This window comes from Scheffersomyces xylosifermentans (genome assembly GCF_036884685.1).
Source record: "Scheffersomyces xylosifermentans strain CBS 12540 chromosome Unknown RJT20scaffold_1, whole genome shotgun sequence".
Taxonomy (NCBI): Eukaryota; Fungi; Ascomycota; class Pichiomycetes; order Serinales; family Debaryomycetaceae; genus Scheffersomyces; species Scheffersomyces xylosifermentans.
Window position 1 is genome coordinate 2,727,926 of NW_027042939.1, and position 15,347 is coordinate 2,743,272.

General features: G+C 40.7%; 4 protein-coding genes across 4 annotated transcripts; all 4 read right to left on the reverse strand. All coding sequences in view use genetic code 12, as the record gives it.

Annotated features, from left to right (window-relative positions):
- Nucleotides 1-338: 338 nt before the first annotated feature.
- On the reverse strand, nt 339-3,052 carry AFG1 (Afg1p). Its single transcript, XM_064919201.1, has one exon. It carries the CDS (start codon nt 2,916-2,918, stop codon nt 723-725), a length of 2,196 nt encoding a protein of 731 aa, XP_064777565.1. The 5' UTR covers nt 2,919-3,052; the 3' UTR covers nt 339-722.
- Nucleotides 3,053-3,106: 54 nt separating this feature from the next.
- RJT20DRAFT_124749 (phosphatidylinositol-3-phosphatase) lies at nt 3,107-6,136 on the reverse strand. Its single transcript, XM_064916326.1, has one exon. The coding sequence runs from the start codon at nt 5,919-5,921 to the stop codon at nt 3,435-3,437; it is 2,487 nt and encodes an 828-aa protein (XP_064777566.1). The 5' UTR covers nt 5,922-6,136; the 3' UTR covers nt 3,107-3,434.
- Nucleotides 6,137-7,753: 1,617 nt separating this feature from the next.
- JIP5 (Jip5p) lies at nt 7,754-9,508 on the reverse strand (the record flags this gene model as incomplete). Its single annotated transcript, XM_064921357.1, has 2 exons — nt 7,754-8,079; nt 8,221-9,508. The coding sequence occupies 2 exons, from the start codon at nt 9,506-9,508 to the stop codon at nt 7,754-7,756; spliced, it is 1,614 nt and encodes a 537-aa protein (XP_064777567.1).
- A 520-nt stretch (nt 9,509-10,028) lies between these two features.
- Nucleotides 10,029-15,278, reverse strand: RJT20DRAFT_143933 (oxysterol-binding protein related protein; the record flags this gene model as incomplete). Its single annotated transcript, XM_064918694.1, has 2 exons — nt 10,029-13,799; nt 15,267-15,278. 2 exons carry the CDS (start codon nt 15,276-15,278, stop codon nt 10,029-10,031), a joined length of 3,783 nt encoding a protein of 1,260 aa, XP_064777568.1.
- Nucleotides 15,279-15,347: the final 69 nt, after the last annotated feature.

Sequence of the window (15,347 nt, forward strand, 5' to 3'; positions counted from 1 at the left end):
AAAAGTATGCCTAAATAATTAACCGGTCGGGCATATGTTTAAGACTGCTGTGGAGTTTGTATGACTGTAGTCGTTGGGGTGACTCACCCCTATTTTGGAGTTGGTTCTGGTTGATTTCAGCACAGTGACGGTTGAAAACCCCATTTGTCATATTTTTTGCACCCTTTTGCAACAAAAATAAAATTTCTGATTTGATGGCTTTGCAGCCACTGATTGGTTGCTTTGAATTATCCCAATAGGAATGAGTACTAAATGGGGAAGTATTTCAAACTAAAAGAGTACAGAAGACTCGACTTGTTCATATTTGTAAGAGATCATAGGATTATTCCGTAAAGCACTTGAGAGCTCAAATGAAGAATATTCCCAATCGCAAGGCAGCATGAATTATCTAGGTCGGCATCATTCATCGGAGTCTTAAAACCCGCTACGATATTTTTTGCATCCTAACGATGTCATAACGTTCTGATTTGAATGGCTTTGAACGCTACAACGCACAATCCATGAATTGTATGGGAATACGGTTTAAAGAACGAAATGGGTGTGGAGGGGAATATCAAAATAGGAATTTCGTAAATTAAACGTACTTACAATACCGCATGTAGTAGCTCTACCACTTACCGGTCTCCTCTTCAATTGGGCATAAGTCCGTATTCTATCATTCTAATATTGTCTATTATTTTCCAAGAGATTCTACTTATGTTTCCGCATATGGAGAATATTCCTTATTCATCCTTACCCAGCCGTATACTCGAACGTATCCAACTTCTACTTATTCCGTCTTTCATACGCTTTCCCTGTTCATGTGTCCAAGGTCCCATGGCCCAGAAATGCAGCAAACTACTGAAAACGGGAGCAATCCTAGAGTTCAAGATTCTGAATGGTACATCCTCTTGAAATGCAAGCTCTTGCGACAGCGATTCCTTTAATAATGTGTCAGCCAATTGACGGATGGAGTTATTTTTTTCAATTAAGTCATCGATCTTAGAATTGGCTCTATCAATGGCACTTTGAACCAGCTGCTCGATCGATTTGAAACCTAACACGGAATCAGAATCTTCTCTAGGTTCCCATGGTCTCATTGTTTTGTCAATTGGTACCCACCTATTGGTATTTCTCCAGCCCTCAGAACCCACCATTTCAGTTATTCTCAGAACCGCTCTTTTAAAAGCAAACTTTTCGTCATCTCCAGTAAATGCTCTTAAATTTTTGAAATCCACAGTCTGTGGCTCTACCTGAATTGGTCCTTTACCAGTTACGGCAGATTTCAAAGTCTTTGTAAATTCATTGAAGGACTCCATATTGCTTTGATCATATGAAGCCACATTTGGACGGTAAGGATTCGAAGCGGCGATAGCTGTCTTGGCAAACATCTCTTCATCCTGAACCTCCAATCTATTCTCATCTCCTTCATTCATATCCTCAAGGAATTTCTTGATCTCTGGCTTCAAGTTATCCAGTGCATCGGGAAAGAACAAGTAATCTACTTCTACTTCACTTCTCATAAAGAATTGACATTTTGCTTCATACAAAGCATCCAAGAATGAGATAAACCTTCGAGCCTCGTTCTTCATCTTTGTAGTCATAATGGGAACGTTATCCAATATTATCGTATTGAAACGAGATGCCAATGTGATGTAATCCGAGGATGAGTACAAGCCTTGACAAATATACTCATATTCCAAATAACAAACGGTATCATCGTTAAATGTCATTGGAATATGAGTTGTTCTATTGTAAACTGTTATAAAGGATGGCTTACCGCCCAAAGACTCTAGCAGCATATCTGATGTTACTTCAGGTGAATCTTCACTGTACCCCAAAGCCTTTGTTTTAATCAATTTCAACCATTCTTTTTCGTTGTCAGGATTATTCAGCTTTACTACCAAGTAAGGATCAGTAGACGCTTCAGAAGCAAATGCTACTCTATAGTCCTTAGTTGACCTCATATCTACTGAAATGCATCTAGCACTCAATATGCCCACGAAACTCTTAAACTTTTTCTTGTGGAATTCATTGGAATAAAGTTCTTCCGGTAACTTGTTAGATGTTGCCACCAAGACACCACCAAGTTTGAAGTAATACGTGAACAAGATCTTAATTATGTTAGCGGCAGCGATATCTGGCAACATAAATTCATCTAACATAAGAACCGTATTCTTCTTAATCATTTTCTGAGCTATTTCAAAAAGTACAAACTCATTCTCCATGGTGTATTTCAGCACTCTTTGTCCATTAGGCAAAGTTGAAGTAAACAACCGTTCATTCTGGATCCGATGCATCTCATTAAATACCCATAAGATGAAGTTGTTATAGTGCCATCTCATCTTCGACTTATGAGGTAAAGAGGCAGCAAAGATATCCATCAACATAGACTTTCCACAACCAACTTCTCCATTGATAATTAACCCATGAGGAGAAGCAAAGTTATAAAGTTCATCCTCATCGGTTATGAATCTGACAATTTCCTTCTTCTCCACCTCCGGATCCTTCTTGAATAGGTTCTGAAATGCTCTTAACTTTCCCAAAGAACTAGAACCTTCATTGGCCAATGCTGCAGCTTGCTTCAACTCTATCTTTCGAAGAAGAAGACTGATTTTAATCAGAAGTTCCTCTGGCGGCGAGTATTCCAAAAGTCTATGGTATAATTTCTGAAATTCTTTCATTGTTCTAAGTTGCAACTCGTCTTTTTGCAACAATCCGTTCAGTACATAGTTCTGATAGAGAATGAACGGATCTGTAATAGCTACTCCGGTGCTAGCACCATTATTTTCATCTTGTCGTGTATAATCTCTTCCAACGGGTAATCTCCCTTCCACTCCACATGGTCCCGAAGAAAAGACTGCTGTGGAGTACCATTTCTGGCTCGTAGATACTACTGTTCTTGTCTTCACTAGAAGTCCATAGCAACTGGAACGCATAGCAAGACAATAATGAAATCGACCTACAACCACTACTATCTCAGGCTAAACCTAACGAAATTTACTAAAATAAACGAAAATACTCAAAAATGTACGCGTCTATACGTCAATCCTTTCAATATATATTGTTCCAGACTAAAAATTGTCTATTTAACTCTTCTTCAAAGAATCATGAAATTTAAAGTTATCTGAAAAATCGAATATTCCGTATTCCGGGGTTGCAAACATACTGCGGCACGGAGGTATGGCCCGATTCGGTAAACCCGATTTGGTCCTGGAGCCATAAGACTATATTTTGGATGTTATTGACAAGGTTTAAAAATAGTAGTCGTTAAGATGTCCGTATTCCGTATAATTGTATATGAATATGCAACTGGTGATGTTGGAATGGAGCTTATGGCGGATTTACAGTCTTTTTCTGTTTCTTTTCTTTTTTTTTATTCATTTTTTATTACTTTTGTAAGTTATGCTATTAATGCTTTACATGCGTATATGGATATTAAGTGTTAAAGATCATTAGGGTTTCGTTTCGGGTGATGCGTTCTTGCTATTGGAATTGCTACTGGCGCCGCCAGTCACGTTATTGCTATTGTTATTGGCAAGATTCAACTTCATTTGGGCGAATTTGCGGTCTAATGAGTTGGACAAGCCGTTCATCTCCTCGTCTGAACGGCCATACAATTCAGACCACCATTTGACATCGGCAAAGTTGAAGAAGATAACCCCATCATCGGGTTGCTCACCTCCGTTATAGCTCTTATTGGCAAACTCCATTGGGCGCGAATTAAAATAGTCCCATACCGAGACCGTTGACTCTGGTGCACGGTTGACTATCTTTAATTCTCGCTCCGTATCGCATAAGAACGAGCCATATTGGCACGAATAATAATGATAAAATAAACGTTTCAAGAACCTTGTGTTAAATTCAAATTTGGAAGGATGCTGGCGGTGGATTTGATAAACACAATCAAGGAACTGGTGGAAAATAGGAGACTTCTCGCTACTTCCGTTATAAACTGAACTGTTTGGAACATATTTGCCGTTTTCGCCATTCTCTGTATCTGAATTAAGTGGAGAATATGGACTTGTTGTTGCTGTGTTCTTAATATGATTCGCTGCACGCTGTAAAAACGAAGCAACACTCTTTCCTGAAATACCATTCGATGCGGTAGTTACTTCAACTATTTCTGAATTTTCCAGAGACGTCTCTGACAGGTAACCCTTTGATGGCTCCAGTGATGGCGTCAGTGTCTGTTTGGGCTCTTTTTTGATTATAGCACCTATGCAACCACCATGGTCACCTCTTGTCGCAAACTTGAACCCAAAACTGACCCATTCCTTCTCTATGAGCACCATGAATCCCTTCATGGTTCTATAATATGGATCAAGGCAGAGTTGCAGCAATGCAGAAACCTGCGACGTTCTATCCCAACCATCTGAGCAATGGATAACCACATTGGTGTTATTCAAGTGAATTGATTTGGATATTCTATCAACCGATTGCAAGATGATAGATAAACGGTGCAACCATTGAGTTTTGGTTAACAATTGCTGTAACAAAGGATATGAGCTTTGAGCTTTCTGTGCATTCGATGATACTGGGAACCTGTCCAAGTCATTAAGTATAGCGTTCAACTTGTTTAAGGACTCTCTCATGACATGAATATTATCGATATTACAGAATATCTTATTCACCTGTCTCAATGTTACAGGCTCAGGAGGAGCATCGGGTTCAGTTGCTTCGATATTGCTATTATTGGAAGACGATTTTGGTGCCTTACCTCTGTAGTTATCTATGTTCTCCGTTCCTGCTCCCAAAGCATGTTGAGCCATAGCATTCGTGATTGGTCTCAAATCGACTAAGAGATTTCTCTGAGGCTGACTTTGGAACTCATTATCTTCTGGCAATGTATCTGATCTCTCTCTTTGTTGGCTACGGAATATCTCCCCTATCAATTTTTCATCCTGAATTGAGCGATTCTGTAGATTGAGGCCAACCAATGGTTGAGAACAGCGAGCAATAACATTGCCGTTAACTCCTCCACGATGCCTATATACAATGGCTGGAATTCTCTGTTTCGATCTAAACTTCGCCGCATGTTTTAACACATTGTCAGAGATGGTACTTGGAATCACGAGGAAATTTGGATACGAAGGACAGAACTTGTAATCCTCATTGACATTAGTGAGACGCCAGTAATCCTCATTTTCAGTTAGCAATCCCTGTCTTTTATACTCTTCTATGGGGTCGTAGATATCCCAGCCCTTCAATTCCAATTTCTGTTCAAGGTAATTGGGTCTGTAGTCGTAGGCGTACATCGATCGTATATCGTTTTCTGTCCTTGACACAGTAATCAACGAGCTGAGCTTGGCAAATACCTCAGTACATACCAAATCGTTGACAAAGTCAAATGAATAGTACGTGAAGTCCTTGCATTGGAGTCGAATATGCGACGCCGTATAATGATCATAGTCATCGTTGTGAGACTGGCTCAATTGGCCCAGTTGATTTTGCAGATTTATCAGAGATTGCGGCGGAGGCGATCTTTCCACGAACTCTTTGGATCCACCATTCGTGCCCGAGCTGGTGATGATGGAGTTATTGGTATTGCTATTGTAGATCCATGATGATCCACGCGATTTGGAGATACGATCTATCACTGGATAAGCGATCCAGATTTCTCGAGTGACTGGAGCCGGAGTCGAAGCAGGAGCAGGAGGAGCAGAGGTAGCATTAGTAGAGCTTGTTGTGGACCCATTTCCATTATTTGTTGTTGATGGCGCCGTGTTTGCAACAAAACTGAATACCAAATGGTACTGCGACAAGTGAACCGTTCCTGTGATACAATAGCCACGACGATTGAGGATGACGTCTTTGACGGAGAAGATCTTCTGTGGTTCCATGTCGATCTGAAGGGATGGCGCGCTGAACCCGAGCACAGAACAGACGACAGAATGGAATAAACCAACAGAAATGATAACAACCTCCAGAAAGAAACACATCAAAAGAGAAAGAGAAAACACAGAAGACACTTAAAGTTAATGGTAACAATCGAGGCACCACAATCGCAGAGGCAGAGATATGAGAATGTATTGCGGTGCGGGTGTGGAAGGAGGGGAGGTTGTGAGTGGTTGGTAGTGGAGTTAGGGGGTTATTGGGGGTGGAGTGGGTAAGTATATCAAAGAGCAGGTTATATGGTTGTTGTACGGTTGTTGTATGGTTGTTGTACGGTTGTTGTATGGTTGTTGTATGGTTGTTGTATGGTTGTTGTATGGTTGTTGTATGGTTGTTGTATGGTTGGTTGTATAGTTATTTGAGTAGGTCAATGTCAGTTAGAAGGATGTGACTATCAAGAAGTAAAGGTTGAGTAGAAGGGGTTGTTAATGCAATTGGGGGTATTGGGGGTGGCAATGTTGATGAGGGTGGTAATTTGAAGAAGGTGGTAAGTGTTGAAGGGGTTGTTGGTATTGAAGAGGTTGTTAAATCAGTAAGATAAGAGTATGCAATTGGAGATATGTGTAAGTAAAATTGACGACGAGAGAAGTTGAAAATAAGTGGTTTTATTGAGAAATTGGTAACAATTGAAGAGTAGGTTATATGGGTTGTATAATTGTAAGGTTGCATGGTTGGTTATATGGTTGTATCAGTAAAAGTAAGACGATTCAATTAAAATATGAGTATGTAAAATTGGAGAGAAGCTGAAAGAAGTGGATTCATTTAAGAAATTCGGATAAAAATTGGTGTGACAAGTGTATCTGCCAACGGGCTACAATCTAAACAATAGCCCAGAATCATTGACTTTACCCTTTATGAAAGAGAAGTATAATGCTTCTAAATTTTAAAAGATATGAAGATCAGGTTATATGGTTAGTTGTATGATTGTATAGTTTATCAGTAAGACTATTCAATAGAGATATTGCAAAATTGAAAACAAAAGAAGCTGAACAGAAGGGGTTTTGCTAAGAAATTGGTAGCAATTGAAGAGTTGGTTATACACATGGTAATACGGTTGTACGGTTATGAGGTTCATGGTTAATGTTATATAAGTAGGGGTATGTAATTTAGAAAGATGTATATGTTACTTTGAAGAAGAACGAACCTGGTAGATTTCCAGAGAGCAGTTGAGTTTTTGGGGTTGTTGTTATTGCAGAGCAGGTTATATGGCTATATGATTATGTGGTTATATGGGTCTCCTCATTACAAATTTGCATATTGTAGACGAAGAACAGAGAGATTGGAGAGAAGTGGTTCTCAAGAGTAATTGGGTTTTAGGCGGAGGTGAGATGGGAGAGGTCTTCAAAGGAGATTATATGGTGTATGAGTAGTCATTATTGATGAGTGATTATGTTACTATAAGGAAAACGAATTTTGCCAAACAATGGTTCGTTGAAAGCAACGGGTTATTTGGGGTACTGCGGGCAAGTGGGAGTAGTAAGTAATATTCTACGAATAGCTGACTTGTCGGTAAAGTACAGATATACATGAATAAATATATACGAGATAAGTATTATTTTGGGTAAGAAGATACTTGAATGAATTCAAACATGCTGTTCTTAGGTTTTGCAAAGGAATGGACAAAAATGGAAATAAACCAATTGAAATGCAATTGCTAATGGCTGCAAAATCATAATACTTAAATATTATATGTCTTGTATCACTTCTTGTTTACCTGGCACTGTGGTTGACAGATGAATATTAAATGCAACCAGGAAACCATGAATGCAATTCCCCAAGCAATAACCACACATAGATAGGAATGCACATACTATGTATGTTCAATCAATGATTTATATTAGCCTACCATACAATTCCCACCACTCCCTGATCTCTTCCACTACAACCCTTCAAATCTCTTAATACCATGCTCGTGCTTTTGCATGTTTCTGAGCTGTTTAGTACTTAACTTCTTCTCGGCAACCTTCTGCTTCTTCTTCTCTGGTTCAGGCTCTTCCTCATCATCGCGAGCCTTCTGGCTCTTCGTAAGCTTATTTATATCAATCGTCTTTTTCCTAGTATTCGATGGCCTAACCACTGCAGGTATATTCCTTTTGGATCTATTGGCAAGAGGATGTTCAGCAAGCTTCGGTTTCTCCTCAACTTCAGCCTTTTCCTCTTCGCCTTCCTCTTCGTCGTCATCATCGTCATCATCGTCATCTTCATCTTCATCCTCGTCGCTATCATCAGCATTGTTCTTTTCATTATCTTCTTCTTCATCTTCACCACTGTCAACTCTAGAGTCCGGCGCCCCACCCTTGACATCTTCATCTGCATCGGAGTCAGAAATATCATCCCATTGGTCACTTCCAGACCCGCTACTGGATCCAAGGTCCGAGTCGCTGTCAGAATTGTCGTCATCGCTATCGGAAATCCCTTCTTCTTCATCATTTTCCTGGTTGGACCAGATCTTCATGCTATCCATACCAGCACTGATAAGTCTATAATCGTAGTCTATCTCCAAAAGACCAACCTCATCTATTCCTCCGTTTCTACCATTAGAATGTACTCTAGTCTCAACTACTCTTCCTTTCTTGTAGTTGACTCTATGTAATAAACCTTCACTGTCTCCACACCAAACCGATGCTGCCAACTCATCGTCGTCAGCGTTCATAGTAGGAATGATGGCATCAATGGAAGCACTCTTGTTGACCTTGATACGGGTCAATTGGTCCATTAAGCTGTTCTTGGAGTTCTTCCATATGGTTACGATTCCCTCTCCATGTGCTACTAATACAGTATCATTCTTTCCTTCAGTAACCTGGTCTGTAGCGAAGCACATTGAAAGCAATTCGTCATCTTGGTTGTCTGATTGAGTAATTATACCCTTACGGATATCTATATGCGATAAAGTGGTTGACCCCAACGTTAAATAGTGATAAGCAGAAACAGAAGGCATTGCTAGAATGTGATTAATGGCATCATCGTGTGCCTGTGATACCTTAAACTTCAACTTAGTGTCATTCAAGTTCTTGCTGTCGTAGATAAGAACATGTCCGTTTTCAGTTCCGGCAAGAAGAAATGGGTGACTACTGGAATGGCAAAGCTTGGTAATACTATCATTTTGATTTGGATAAGAGCTTGATACATCAACTTTCCCTATCACTTTTCCAGTTTCTGTGCTAGCCTTTTTGATTATATGGTCCGTTCCGACGGTGTAAATGCTCTCGCCGACTGAATCTTCAAGGGGTTCAAAAATAGCGTGACGACATGAACCCTTATGTCTTTTAGTCTTCCAGTTCGTCACAACAGCGCTTTCCTCAGGAACATCCTTGTGATCTTTTATGATACTCCACCAGGTCTTTTTCAGCTGAGAGATCGATTTGTTCACATGGCTGACCTTTCCACTTTTGAAGGCCTCTTTTTCCAAAAGGGAAATTTCCTCTCTTTTAGCACTTTGGCGCTCTTCTAATGCCTCGGCGTCATAGGTGTTACAGTAAACATGGCCGGTAACAAGTCCAGATAGCAAGATCGGTTTCGTGGGATGAGCTGCGACTGTGAATAATGGATCTGAATAATTCACCTCTAGAATAGGCGAAACATTCGATTCCAAAAGCCGGGCCGCATTGGCCGAATTAGACTTTCTCTTACCCATTACGCAACTATATAACTACAAGCTATTTATGTATATAAGGCAAGATAAGACCATAAGTTCAGCTTAAACCATCTTTCTTCAATAAATTTCACTCATCGCATCGTTCTCTTAAATAAATTTACGATTAGCTGAAACATGCGCGTTTGGGACTTTCAATGCGCTTCCCCAGGTGGATGAATATACGAATGAAGGTGGTTAAATGGTGAATGTGGAGGAGATATGATGTTGGTAAATAGATAGATAGTATGATTCTATGAATGGATAGGTATACAGTTGTGTAAAGTTGTGAAAAATTTGGAATCATGTAAAAATAGGAAAGGAGTATTGTAATAGGCATACTTGAGTTGCAAAATATGACATTCCTGTATCCAAATCTTAATAGTATACTAATACACTACAAGCGTACGTATTTTAATCATTTCACTTAAATTAATGTCTATTTAGAATTAAAAGTACGATGGGAGAAAGAAACAAAGCGAAAGTTAAATTAAACATAATTCGCAAAAACTGCTTTACTCACCTAGAAAATATCACCACTATCACTTAACTTGTGTTCTTTTCTCAACTGCCAGTACTCTCCCTTAAACTCCCAGAAAGCATCTCCAGTAACTGGATGCTCTTTCTTGACGAACCAGTTTGGAACATACGTTATTCTGTTATCTTCTCTCTGTTTCCTGGCAGCTCTTTGCTTGACCTCAACCCTGTGCTTTTCGTCAGATGCCTCGTCATAACGTCCCTCCTCCATAGCCCTTTGATCAGGTCTGAGTCTGGTATCTGTAGGAGCTAACCATGGCTTCAAGTTATCATCAAGGCCATTGAGCGTAATAGCAAATGTCGTTAAGTTGAATGGAACGGTCTTTCTAGGTGCAGCTTGCCACACCAAGAACTTATTACCACTGAATGGGTCATTAGAGAAGTTAACATTTGGCTCTTCCAACAACGAGTTACGTCTGTTGCTATCTCTTGGAGTAGTATCCAAAATCTTCTTTGCAAAAATTTTGGAACTCCAGCGTCCTCCTATAGCCCATTGTGCTTTACCGTTTCTATCCAATGCTTGTCCAGAAAGTTGGTAAGCGGATGATGCTCTCCAACCTCTCTGCTTTAAGTCTACAGTAATAGAGTCACCAGTAGTGTGGTTCCTGACCACCATCAAACCGAAGTTGTCCACGGTTGGATTACCAATCATGATACCGACAACTGAGGTGTTAACCTTCTTCCAACTGTACAATTCCTCAGCAACCTGATTGTTATTGGAGTCAATTACACCGTGGTCTGGACGGAGAGTACAGAACATTTTACCTAAATGTTTGAAATCAAAGGATCTTCCTCTGAACGAGGAGTCAACAGCATTCTCTCCATAGTAGTCCCATTTAGGTGACTCAGCACTACATGCACTAATAGGAGGGTGGTGACTGACTTGCTCAACTATTAATCTATAGTTCTGGTCGGGGCGACAGTATTCAAATGTCTCACCAAGCAATGGGTTGAATGGCTTAGCAACTCTATCAATAGTAGAGGAATATTCAGATGCAGCAAAAGCAGCAACATAGATCAAACGTAAAGTGGAATCTTTGTATGTAGCGGCTGTATCAAGTAAATTGCAATACTCAATATCCTCCGCTAATCTTTGCAACAAAGAAGTTGGCTCATTAAAGGATACTGGCAACGCCATTCTCGTCATGTCCTTACCTATCATAGATTTCAAGATACCCCACAAACCAACCTTTGGCCTGTTATCTTCATCCATTGACAACTTAGTTCTTGGGGGGTTTTCATATCCAAGAAAGGAGCCCTCCGATGCAATTTTCTTTGCAACAATGCCCTGAACATCATTGAGGTTTGCAGTTTCAATCTCTGAAATAGGCTCTTTCTCGGAGACAGTCTTTTCCTTTGAGACGGACTCTGCAGCTACAGCTGTAGATTCAGAGATGTCATCTGTGATGAGTTCTTTGTCTTCCTTTTCGGGTTCTGAACTTTCGGTAACAAGTGGAGCCACTTTATCTTCTGTAAATATTTCCTTCTCTTGTCCTATGTCTTCTGTTTCCGCTTTCCCTTCTTCTTCCTGCTCTTCTTCTTCGTCCTCGTCGAACTCATCTGCATCGAAGAATTCGTCTTCCGAGTCATCGTGTAAAATCTCGCCAAGTATTTGGTGTGGATCAGGAATTGGAGCCAATTGCGGTTTCAATGGTTCCTCTAAGTAATCTTGGGTCTTAGCCTTGTTTGACGTAGTATCAGTACTTATACCTATAATACCGCCTGGTCCGAAATCCTTTGCACCAGGTGTTACATTTCCAGATTTCAGCACAGGACCAACAGCACCGCTGCTGAAGTATTTTTTAAGTTGTTTCTTCTGGCCTTCAAATTCGGCCAACTTAGCTTCACGCTGGCGAATCTCTTCTTCTAATTGATGGATTGATGTTTCCCATAACTTGTTAATTTCGAGTTGCCTATCGAGTTTCTTACCAATTTTCGCATCACGGACTTGAACAATTGAGATGTACTTTGTAAAGAGCTCCTGAATTGTTCTCAAAGTGGTCAATCCAACCTGTGCAACTTCATTGGCATTGTGAGAAATTTGTGCGGAGGCAACGTCTTTGTCACCAGATTCAAGGGACCCAGTAGAGCTGGTGGCTGCAACAGCTTGTGTGAAAAGGTCCAACAACGAAGAAATTTCAAGTTGAAGTGATCTTCTAACAGTAAAAACTTGTTCCCCTAATGGGCCAGAAACGTGGTCCACAGTTGGTGTGATATTACCTTCACTAGAAGTTTCATTTTCACTACCATATTCCGCTCCTTCGATATCACGGATGTCAAAGTCAAAGTTATCAGCATCAGAGTCAGCATAACTGTACTGGTCCTCACTACTGAACCTGTTTTGGCTATCCAGACGAGGACTGAGACCATTCAAGAGCTTGCTTTCTTTGATTTTACCCAAATTTTGCAGTTTCTTAAAGGTGCTAGATCTGCTTGGCGAGTGCAATGAATCGTCAAAGCTCTCATTAATAGAGCTCTGCGAACCGGTGGAGGCTTGGCTGCTGCTTCTCTTGTGTTTATGCTTTCTACCTGGAAGTCGTAAATGACGTCTCTTCTTCTCTGTTTGTGAGCTCTGACTCTGTTGATCTTCAGATTGCCTACTCAAAGAAGCCTGCTCGGATGCGCTTTCGTGATGGATTTGTTCTTCCTGAATTGAAGTTCTAGTTCTTCTCTTGATATTATCCTTCGCAATAGTGATAGAGTTTTGAAGTGTCCATACCCAGCGGTTAGTCTCAATAGGATGGTTGGCTTTCAAATGCCATCTAATTCCGTTTTTACCTATAATCTCAAACTTCAATTTCTCAGAGGAATCCAAGTGAAGGGTGGCATAACCCAAGTTCAATGAACCACGACAAGCATTGTAGGTATCATCTTGATTAGTGTAATAAGAGAGAATTCCATTGGCGTCTAGGACAAAGTATCTTAACTTGTATCCTGAAGCGAAATTGGTCCATTTACGCAAGTAGCCCTTGTAAGTTGGCGCACTTCCAGTTCTAATAGCATTACTAGTATTAATGACCGGGTCCATAATATTTTGCTCTTTCGATGCAACCTTTATGATCTTCTTGAGTTGATCGTTCTTGTTTTGAATCAAATCAGCAGGAAGCTTTCCCCTCTTGTCACGCTTGAATGGATCACCGCCATGCTTCAAAATCCAATCGCACATCTCGACATCATCTTTCTTGATAAATTCATGCAAAACAGTATTTCCAGTGTCTGGATCAGCGCCGTTGATATCAAGCAATTCAGATGCTCTTGGATTGAGAACTAAGAGTTTCTCCAAACTGTCGAAATCACGGTTGCTGAAATTCTGGCGCAAAAGACCTGCAACCTTCTCTACAAATTTGGCACGTTCGAATTGCATCAACTGGGCAATGTTCAAATCCTTGCACATTTCCACAGGCTGTTGCTTCTTCAAGTTGACAATTGTATCATTGATGTCTGGGAGCGACAAGAGGTACTTCACCACTTCGATTCTGGAAGAAACGGCAGCCAAATGCAATGGAGTGTTACCATCTGGATCCTGTGAGTTGATGTCAATATCGTACTTTTCTGCATTGGTGACCAAGTATTGGATAACAGAAAGCGGAGCGACTTGGACCGCATAGTGGAGAATGGTTTCCTTCAATTGGATGAGGTCTGTTGTCAGCGTGGTTGCTTTGGTAGCGGTTAATTCTTGGATGATAGTATCAACTTTGGAAGTTTCGCCGCTACGAAGAGCATCTAGGAGTTTAAGACGCAAAAGCGAAGCGTTGAGCTGAGCCGAGGAAGACATTTCTGTTGCCGCTATTCAATTAAAACGGTAGAAACTGAACAGTAACACAATAGCACAGTTTAACAATTGCACAATAAGAACAAGAAGGCTCAACGTCAAACTACGTTACTGCACTTGCTGTCAGATTCGGTTCGTATTCTTGGCGAATGAAACACTGTTAACCTCAGTTTTTGTCTTTCTTTATCGGATTTGTTGGGTAGCTTATACCTCAAATTACGACCTATCACAATTCAATAGAGAACGAGTAATAGCACAGTTTTGGAGCCAATTGGACAGAAAAAATCGTCGAACCTGAACTTTCACCGTGGAGCTGGTGGCGAAATCCCAATGATCAACAAAAAACAACGGCTTTGTCCTTAATTTATCCCAAGCAATCAAGCAAAGAAGCGGTTGTAAAGATTTACAATTTTTCCCGTTTCGAAAATCGAAGTGATCTTAGGGGAAATCCGGGGGAGAATCAAATTCGTTTGGGGAAGGCACGTGATTATAGAAATAAGAGAAGGCGATGCAAGGCCTCGGAAATGGGACCATCGGCTACGAGATTGGGATTAAATGAGAAGACAAGTATTAAGAAGGATTACTACCTGCAGTGATATGACGTGCTGGAGCTGTGTTTAATGCTGTGTGTAGTAGTATTGTAGTAGTGTTGTAGTTCTATATGTAGTACCATATGCATGTTATGATTGCCGCAAGCCCCTTTACCGATGACTCCTCTGTTCTGTTGCTGTTGGGTTGGGGCAACGGGTTGGAGGAGGAGTATGCAGCAAGTGTGGAGTTTGAGGTGGGTGTGGTGGGAATATGTGATACGAGAGGAGAGAGAGCGAGTGAGTGAGAGATTTAGGAGGAGCCGGCCGGAACAGTTGGAATTACGTAAATGAATGTTCGAGTCGGTATTCTTTTTATGGGAAGGGGTTTGGGGTCGTTTAGGTAGCTACTTCGCTATGATATGTGGTGTTCGTTCTCTTCTTGTGCTCAATTCTTTTTTATTTTTGTCGGTGACGAGAGAGAGAGAGAGAGATGCAAAAGAATCGAACTGGTTGCCAAAAATGAAGAGGTAAAAGCTTGGCTTTTGCAGTAGTTTCTTTATTTGAGACAGAAAGCCGTGAATTGTCGTACCCTTCCCCTTCAGACAAGTCGAGTCGAGTCGAGTTGAGTATTTCTTTACGATTTGCTTCGTTAACGGCTTCTCGGACCCGTGTAGCATTGCCTCTCTTCCTTCTATGTCTATAACCATTCAATTCAGAACGAGGACATAGCCTATGATGTCACCCACCACCACCACATGAGCTCTCACAAACAGCTCTATTAAAAGACTACGTATTTAATTGCAAAAGAAGTCATATTGAGCTCCTTTTTTACACCCTGTGCATATTGAACCACATTTCTAATCCCATTTCAGTCGGTACCTGCCTGCTCTCTGCTCTGGTTACTGTCTATATCCATTAACACCAATACAGCCATCCCAACCTAAAGTAGCCATAAATCACGTGACCAAATTTGGGGTTTTACAGCAGGGCAAATGTCGCATTT